At 60.3% G+C, this 9,311-nt stretch overlaps 1 protein-coding gene across 1 annotated transcript; it reads right to left on the reverse strand.

Moving 5' to 3' along the window:
* Nucleotides 1–4,566: 4,566 nt before the first annotated feature.
* Nucleotides 4,567–8,270, reverse strand: IRS1 (insulin receptor substrate 1). Its single transcript, XM_004701653.2, has one exon. The coding sequence runs from the start codon at nucleotides 8,268–8,270 to the stop codon at nucleotides 4,581–4,583; it is 3,690 nt and encodes a 1,229-aa protein (XP_004701710.1). The 3' UTR covers nucleotides 4,567–4,580.
* Between the last annotated feature and the right edge of the window lie 1,041 nt (nucleotides 8,271–9,311).

Raw genomic sequence — 9,311 nt, forward strand, 5'->3', positions numbered from 1 at the left:
GAATTTTGATAAATTTTTGAACACGATTCGCCCTTTTGGATTCCACCTCCTTTACTGTAAGGCAGTGGTTCTCAACCTTTCTCATGACGCAACCCTTTCATACAGTTCCTCGTGTGGTGGTGACCCCTCCAACTGTAAAATTATTTCCTTTGCTACTGCATCACTGTCATTTCGCTACTGTTATGAATTAGGCAACCCCTGTGAAAGGGTCGTTCGACCCCCACAGGGGTCAGGACAACGCACAGGTTGAGAACCGTTGCTCTAGGTTGTCTTTTAGTACTTATCAAAAACCCTGCCTTTGGAGCTTCTAGTTTAGTGCAGCACTCCTCCAATGTCCCTTCTGTCATTTAGGAAGGACAACAGCAAACAAAGTATCCATCCTAATAGAGCACTGACGCACATGTTTGCTCTCCTGACAGGGCGCTGCACAGATCTGGCAAGTTTCCAGAAAGAGTGGCCCTGACACAGGCCCTTCACTCCAACAACAGCACACTCCCCTGCACTCCCTGTGCGCACCTCGCCCACGCCCTGTGGCACCTCTGAAGTCTTAGGATTCAGGAGGGTCAGCCCTGGGTCTGCTCGCTGGGCACCAAGCGCAAAACCTCTCTGCCAGCGAGTCGAGTCAACTCACAGCCACCGACCCTGCAAAACTGTCCTGCGGGTTCGAAGAACAGAAGCCTCATCGTTCTTCCCACGAGGGCGGGTGGCCTTAAGGTGCCAGCCCAAAGCACAACCCGCTGCGCCACCAAGCCCAAGCACTCCAGTGCGGCGCCCAAAGCGGTCTGAATCCAGACGAGGCTTGTTTTTGTTTTTGTTTTCAGAAAGGCGGCCCAAACATTGGACAGCTGCGTTTCCTTCCCCTCTTTATTCCTCCTCCGTCCCTGCCTTCCATTAGTAACAGATGTAAACGCCGGAATCGCGAGTGGAGCCAATTCGTCCCGCGCTTCCCTCCCTCGGCGTAGTAACGGGGAGCGCGAGACAAAATGGGGGCGTCACATGGCCGGGGCTTTTCTCAATTAGACGCCGCCGGAGGAAGCGGTGTTTCCGGCCCCAGTCGGTGGGCTGGAAGGCCTTTCTCATTCTTGGGATTCTGGTCAAGATGCACGAATAACACCCCCGGGGTGGGGTGGGGGTGGGGTGGGAGGAGGGCGGGGTACGATGTGGCTCCACTTTGGAGCTCTGGGAAGAAGTGGTGTAGGGAACGGGCCGGGCGAGGCGCGCGATCCAACGGTTGACAAACCGCCGCGGCCCGTGGCCCCGAAGACCCCCGGGGAACACCGACCCCCACCGAGGGCGCCAGCGCCCCGAGCCCCGAGCCCAAGCGAGGCCCCGCCCCCGCCCGAGACCCCGCCCTGCGCCCGGTCGCCCGAGCGCGCGCTGATTGGCCCTGGCGGGGACCAATCGGCGTCGGGCTGCCCCTCCAGCCCGCCCCAAGCTCAAGCACAAGGCCCGCGAGCCCCGGCTCGACTGCCCCCTGCGCCCGCGCAGCCCCGGCGGGGGCCGGGCCACCCCGGGGCGCCCAGACGGAAGCGGGGGCGCGGGAGGCGGGAGGCCTCGTGGCACATTCCCCCCGCCCCCCGCGGAGGGGGCTAGAGAGTGGGTGGAGAGCCCCAGGCCAAACAGAGAGGGAGGAAGGCAGGAAGCGTTGGTTTCCCCGGGAAAAAGGGAAAGTGCCCCGGCAGAGGGGGTTCGCGCCAGACAAAAAGGCCACACAACTAGGGGAGTCGAGACGAGGGAGGGAGGGCGTCACAGAAGCCATGAATCACAATGAAGAAAGAGAGTGAAAGGGCGAGAAGCGGCAAACCCTGGTTTGGGGGAGAGGCGCAGCAAAGAATGAAAAACGAAACCCTAAAGGGATGGCCTGCACCTTTCATTTCAAAACTCGCCGGAGAGAGGTGGGCTGCTTCAACGGAGTTGGTTCTTTTTGCCTCCTTGCGTGTGCCACGCACCCTCTGGAAACGGCAGGAAAGGGCACCAGGGCGGGAGAAGGCAGAAAGGGCATCCTCTCTAAATGACAATGCCCCGAGCCTGGTAGGTGAAACAAAGGAGATGGCGTGCGGGGAGAAAGGGGTACTGAACAGAAAACAAAGTTAGAGGTCACGGGATGGTGAGTGGGCGACCCACCACCACCACATCCTGAGCAGCTGGGCCAATGATCCCCTCTAGGGGACAGTGACAATGGACTAAGAAGCCAGGAGTAGGGTGTGAGCTGAGGAGTTGGGAGAAAGAACACATCCCAGCCCTCCTAGCATCTCCCCTCCTTTGGCCCTGCTTCAGGTTTTACCAAAGAAAGGGAGAGGCAGCAATTGCTGGGGAAGTTAGGACAACAGTGTTTTCCCACATTGAGTACTCTTTCCTGCTGGTCACCTTCAGGTCTGAGTTCTGCTCTTCTAGAGATTTAAATACAACAGGGCAGGGACAGGCAAGTCGAAGTCAGGGTGTAAGATGTGTTGACAGCAGTTGGTGTCCCACTTCAAACACACACACACACACCCTGCCCATCTCTGTCCATTTCCATCCTACAAATACACATTGGAGAATTGTTCCAGCATGATGGTGGTCCAAAGGTGATATAGTACTGCTCCAGGACAGTTAGGGATAGGACTAGATGCTGATTATATTTTCCTAACAAAGCTGATTATATTTTCCTAACAAAGGTTTTCATTTTTTTCATCTAAGGAAGATTTCATTGAGAGGGCCTATTTTAAAAATAAAAATTCTAGTGAGTCGTTGATTTTCCTCCTAGGACCTGTAAGAGAAAATGAAGAAAGCCAGTAGAAGACCCCTAGCCTGGTATTTCACCTTCCTGGAAAATCAAAATATTAGTTCTGATTTTCCTTCTTCCCCTTCATATCCCCCACTACATTATCCACGAGACAACACAGCAGGGTCAAATGCTGCAGCGCTTTCAGCTCCACCAATAGCAGGTGAAATAACCAGGATTCTGCACCATTGACGCTGGCAGATGTTGAAATACATACTGGTCAAATAAATGTTCCTCAGACTAGGGCACAGCAAAGCATCATCATCTAAATATCTGTATGCCTAGCTCTTGTTCCACAACGCAGTGAATAGATAGGTCACGTAGAGGAAATAGTTGGAGTCAAGGGGACCGTGACCACGTAGTAAACAAACAAATGCCTATCGATGGCAGCTCAGTGCAAAAATCAATGTAAGAACGGACACAGATTGAGAAGGATTCGGTGCTTGTAAAGGCTCAGACTGGGAAGCATATCTAAAAAGACAGTCACAAGATAATCACTTTGTCAGAATAAAGTGTTCCCAAACGCTGGAAACTTCTGTGTTGCCAACTCATCGCATTATTTGCAAACTACTCCCTCTTTTCTACCCACAATTATGGCCACTAGAAAACAGGCTTCACCGACAGAGAGGCAGGCTAATGATTTCCTATTACAAATGTTTTTCATTTTCAATGCAGCCCTCGCCACACAAGACCGAAAGCCAACTTTCAACATTTACAGAGGGAGAGACTCTTGAACTTAAAGGTGTACGACCTCTATTTCCACGCCTCTATTTCAGGGCAAAACCAAACAACAGTAAACCCAGAAGACACAAGTACTCTGTCTCTCCAGTTTCCTACCACTCTTTCTTTTCAACGTGAAAATGTTAAATCGTTTAACGGTGGTTCCCCACCCACCCACCCACCCCCAGGCCTCCTCGTGCTGTCTCTCTGTGGGGGCTTTTTGCAAAGGCAGACAACCACCACCAGGCAATACACTGGGATAAATTTCCCTAATTCTTCACCAATAATGGGTCCCAGGTGTCTGCTGTTCTGGGCACCTGCATTCAGAAAGGACCAGGGCTAGAAGCAGGGTCCGAGTAGGAATGCTACCTCAGGACTACTGGCTTAGGAACAAAGAGAAAAGGTCATCCCTAACCACCTTCTAGATCAACTCCTCAACAGATAGGCAGTGCTCTCTAAATACATGTCAGCCAATCCCAGTTCAGTGTCCTGGGTCACTTTTAAGGCAGGGTAACAACGGAGGTTTCCTCTGTGGCTGTTGTTAATGTTGTATGTTGCCTCCATGTTAGAGAGTAACATCCTCAAAGCACACAGAACAACCTGATCATATGACGATCAGGGAAGAGGGCTGAGAACTGTTGGGGAGAAAGGCTCCAACCTCCTTCAGTGTTCACCAAGACATCAGTACACAGACGGTCCCTTCCTGGGACCCTAAATACAGCCACCAGAACACCTCAATAAGCAGGTCAGGGTGCCTCACCATGAACCTTGCACATCTCAGGACTGGCCTGGTGGCCTGGGAGTTTCCACAGATTGCACAGGGGGGTTTCAGCTGGGCATTTACAGCTTTAAAAGCCCTCCCCTGGCTGCCTCTACACCTTCTGTGACATCCTGCCAGGTGTATATCCTGGTGCACGCTCTGACTGACCACGGCCCTCGGGGGTCTGCTGGGAACACACACACACACACACACACACACACACACACACACAAGCACAGCTGTGAGAGGAGGGGGAGGGCAGAGAGAGAATACGGGGCGTGAGAGCTGGTCACAGGGCCCTCAGCAGGAAACACACCTGCTGTGAATCCAGTTGAGCTACTGGAGGTCTTCTGGCTGCTTCTGGAAACTGATGCTGGCATAGGCGCTTAGATCTTCGCTGGCACGGCGAGTCAAGCTGCTCTCACTACTGCTGCCAAGGGGCTGCCGATGAGAGGGTCGCTCTGGGGCGGGCCGCGGGGCTGGGGGTCGCTCCGGAGCGCGCTGTTGAAAGTCCTTGACCAAATCCAGGTCTATGTAGTTAAGACCATTCTCGAAGCCCCTCGAAGTCCCTCCACACACCTGGGCTGGCTCCTTGGGGACTCCTCCAAACTCCCCAGGCCTCAGCCACATGTTCTCAAAGGAGGCAGAGCTGTGGCGCTTGGGATCCTCACCACTGCAGCCACCATAGCTGCTGCCATTGACACCGCCTCCCGCAGCACCCCCTCCGAAGGGCACCACGTTGCCTGCCCTGGTGGCAGTGGGTGCCGAGGAGAAGGTCTCGGAGCTGTGCCTCCTCCGGCACCCCTGCGGGTCCGCACGGATAACTTTGGCACTCTGGTTGTGATTGGGGCTGAGGTGTAGCCCGGTGAAAGCGCTCAGGCCCCCAGAGCCCGGAGGGCCCCCGAGCAGCGAAGGGCGGGCAGCCAGTCCAGCAGCTCCTTGAGGTGCAGTGGGGGAGGTCGAGGCTGCGGAGGTTGAGGAGGGGGCCGCCGCTGTGGCTCCGGGGAGGCTCATGTCCTCTACAGCCAGGCCCGTCCGCATGTCAGCATAGCTGACAGGGGCCACCGGCGACGTATCCACGTAGCTCTGCCGCGAACAGCCCACCTGCATGGTCATGTAGTCCCCGCGGCTGCTGGGCACGGCCCGCGTGGGCCTGCACACGCTCACAGACCCGGGAGGCGCAGGGCCCACTCGGCCCACGTCCATGCCGCCGCTTTCCTGCCAGGCTGCCCTCCGACCAGGCCCCAAATCCATGTTCATGTACTCCTCAGCACCAGTCTCTTCCTCCGGGGGCACTGGCTGGAGCTGGGCTGGGCAATTTACGGAAGGCAAGCTGTGTGAAGCCACAGGGCCAGACAGGTAGCCAGGCTGGCCACTGCCAAATTCAATATTCACATACTCCCCTGGGCTCTTGGGCTCTTGCGGTTGCTCACGGGCCCGGGGTAAGGTGCTGGCTTTAGGATCCCCCAGAGATAGCCTAGTGGGCCGGGCCAGGCGGCTGTTGGTCTGAGCGGCCATGTCCACCTTTCGAGGCAGATGGGGTTGCAGGACCTGATGGTGGAGAGGCGGGTGGCCAGGCTCGGGCCGCGGGCCACAGTAGCCCCCTCCCAGGCTGTCACTGCTGGTGGAGGAGGAAGAGTCTTCGGCGGCTGCAGCATAGAGAAGGCGGCCGGAGCTGGCGGAGAGGCGGAGGTGCTGGTGCCTCGCACCTTCCTCTGGCTCCCCTGGGCGCTGGGTGTGCTTAAAGGACCTTGGCAAAGAGTAGTAGGAGAGGACCAGCTTGTGCTGGGGGTCCTCGGGGCCGTAGTAGCAATCGGAGGGGCTGCTGGTGTTGGAGTCCCCCATGTTCATGTAGTCACCTGCACAAGGCAGGATCTTGCATCCGCTGCTCTCCGCGGCTGGTTGTGGGTGAGGGAGGGCGTGCGAATGGGGCCCCCCCACCACATTTGTCCACAGCTTCCCAAAGCTGCTCGAGGAAGGGACAACGCCGCTGCTGCCACCGGGACCCCCTCCGGTGTCGGGGGAGCAGCTGCCACTGGGGGACATCATCATGTAGCCATTGGGGTCGATTCTCTGCGGGTGGCGCCTGATGGGGTTGATGATCTGCTGTGGGGCAGACACGCTCTTGGGGCTCATGGGCATATAGTCGCTGCCCTTTCGGCTGCTGGGCACTGGGGCCACCCCCGGGGACATGGGCATGTAGCCATCGTCCGGGTGGAGGGCTGTGGTGGTGTCCGGGCGCTGCTGGCCCCCACGCTGCATTTCCAACCCTTCCTCTGGGTAGGAGTGCGTGGGCACAAAGGCGGAGTGCCGGTAGCTGGGCAGTCGGCCTCCGCTGCCCCCTCCTGGTGGGTAGGCAGGCATCATCTCGGTATATTCCTCGATGGACGCCACTGAGGACTGGGACGGGGTCTTCTGGTGAGAGATGGTGGGGGACGTGCCCGCAGAGTGAGTCCTCTTTCGGAAGCGGTTCTCCAAGTCCGCCACACTGGCCGCCTCGTCCGCAGTCAGCGCAGGGCTCGTGCCCAGGCTGGCTCCTGGGCCGCCGCGATGGCCACAGCCGCCCCGAGCCAGGATGTAGTGACCGTTGGGGGCGGTCAGCGTGGAGGCCCCCTTGCCACCCATGCAGATATAGTTGCTCAGCTCCTCCTCGCAGCGAGCCGGCGGGGTGTGGCCCAGGGAATCCGGTGTGACGCTGCGGAAGGAACTGCGGAAATCGCACGGGCTAGAGCCATACTCATCCGAGGAAATGAACCCGCCATCGCTGGGGGAGCCGGACACCGAGGCACTGGACCGCCGGGGGAAGAGGCAGTCTGAAGTGGAGCCGTGGCCACTGGTGCTGCTGGACGACAGGCTGACCGGGCTGGTGGCCGAGGGCGAGCAGCGAGAAGTCGGCATGGGGATGGAGCGGCTGTGGTTGAGCGGAGGGTGCAGCCGGGAGCTGGCCCGATGGCGGTGCGCGTGGGCCCTGTTGGTGCTGGGACTCACAGGGCTGCCGTCCACGGAGGCCGGCCGCGACATGGTGCCTTCGCCATCGCTGGAGGCGCGCACGCGGAAGGAGCCGGGTTTCCCGCCCACCATGCTGGCTGGGGAGGTGGCGGTGATGCTCTCGGTACGGGAGCGACGCGTCAGGCCCACCTGGCTGGGCGGGGGGTTGTTGAGGTGGTGGCGGCGCAAGGGGACGCTGATGGGATTGGAACAGTTGGAGGAGGACTGGCTCTTGCTGCGAGGGCGGAACTCATCGCTCATAGCCCGCATGGCCTCCAGGATGGTCTCGTGCATGTTCTGCGCCACCACCGAGTCATCCACCTGCATCCAAAACTCCCCCGGGCCGGTCACAGCAGAGCGGCCCACCTCGATGAAGAAGAAGTTCTCCGAGTGGCCGCAGCGGCGGATGTTCATCAGTTGGAGCACCACGGCGGCCGCCTCGGAGTTGAGCTTCACGAAGCTGATGGTCTTGCTGGTCAGGCAGAGGCGATAGATGCCAACCAGGTTCTTTGTCTGTCCCAGGCCCTTGGGCTTCAGCACCACCTGCCAGACCTCCTTGAAGGCAGGGCCCGGGGGCACGTCCCCATAGCTCAAGTCCTCCCCAGCCTCCCCCAGGCAGGCGCTGCCGCTGCAGCTGCCTCCCCCGCCTCCCAGCCCCGGCGCCTGAGCCCCGTCGTGGTGGCTCTTGGCCCGGTTGTGCAGCTGCAGCAGGGCCTGGTACCAGCTCTCCTGCTCCGCCTCGCTGTCGGCCGCGATGGCAAAGTGCTCGTCGCGGGTGTAGAGAGCCACGAGGTGCTTGTTCTTGGAGTCCGCCCTCTTGTTGATGTTGAAACAGCTTTCGAGGGGGATGGAGCGTTTGGGGGCGCTCGACTTGTGCCGCCACTTCTTCTCGTTCTCGTAGTACTCGAGGCGCGCAGGGCCCCCCGCCTCGCTGGCCGCTCGCAGCACGAAGAAGCGCTTGTGCATGCTCTTGGGTTTGCGCAGGTAGCCCACCTTGCGCACGTCCGAGAAGCCGTCGGTCTCTGGAGGGCTCGCCATGCTGCCGCGGCTGCCGCCACCCCTGCTGCCGCTGCCGCCGCCGCCACCGCCGCCGCCGCCACTCAGAGGGAGGCGCGGACAACCAAGCGGGTGGGGGGCGGAGGCTCCGCACCGCGGACCCGCACATGCAAACAGGGCCGGAGGCAACAGGAACGCTGAAGCCGAAGCCGGATCCACGCCGCCCCCAGCGCGAAGAGGAGCAGCAGGGAAGCGGGCAGCGGCGGCGCCGGGGAGCTAGCCTGGACCTGGGTTCACGGGCTTCTCATGCCCGGAGGGGAGGCGGTGCGCGCTGGGCCAGGGCAGCCCCGATCCTCCCAGAGCCGAGTCCCCGCTCGGCCGCCGCCGCTGGGAAGGGGCGCAAAGGCATAGCTGGCAGTCCAGGCGGCTGCGGGGAGTCCTGGCGCTGCCCCTCCAGGCGCGCGCGCCTTCTCTCCTGAGTTCCCCTCTGGAAGTGGCGATTCCCGAGGCAAATTAAATATCCTCGGGCAGGGGGAGGCGGGCTGCCAAGTCCCAATGCTGCACAGGGTTCTCTCTCCTCCTCCTCCTCCGCCGCCTCCGCCTCCTCCCACCCCCAACCGGCCCCGCCGCCACCAGCCGCCCAAATACCAGCTCAGTCGCGGAGACCGCGGCGCTGCGGCTGTTGCTGCGGCCGCCGCCCGCGGCCGTGTCCTCTGCAGCCCCCGTTCGGGCCCATGTCGGCGGGCGGAGCGAGGGACTTGTCCACGCGAAATGCTGCCAGGCAGCCAGGGGAGCCGAGGCCGGGCCGGAGGGCCAGGCTCATCCCGGTCCCTGGCTGCAGTGGGCCGGAGAGGTTTGGGAAGGGGCCGGGAGGACGCCTCTGGCCCGGGAGGCGCTGCCGCTGCAGTGACTTCTCCCCTCCTGCTCCTCCTGCTCCTCCTCCTCCTCCACCTCCTCCTCCTCCTCGGAGAGTTGCCGAGAGCCCCAACCAAAACAAGCGGCGGCGTCTGGCTCCGCACGCCTGCCCCTCCGACCGCGCCGCCGGCTCACTCGGAGGGAAAAACACGTGACGGAGCCTTGGCG

This window comes from Echinops telfairi, unplaced genomic scaffold (assembly GCF_000313985.2).
Source record: "Echinops telfairi isolate 266 unplaced genomic scaffold, ASM31398v2 ScPeMD7_3;HRSCAF=10, whole genome shotgun sequence".
NCBI classification, from domain to species: Eukaryota; Metazoa; Chordata; class Mammalia; order Afrosoricida; family Tenrecidae; genus Echinops; species Echinops telfairi.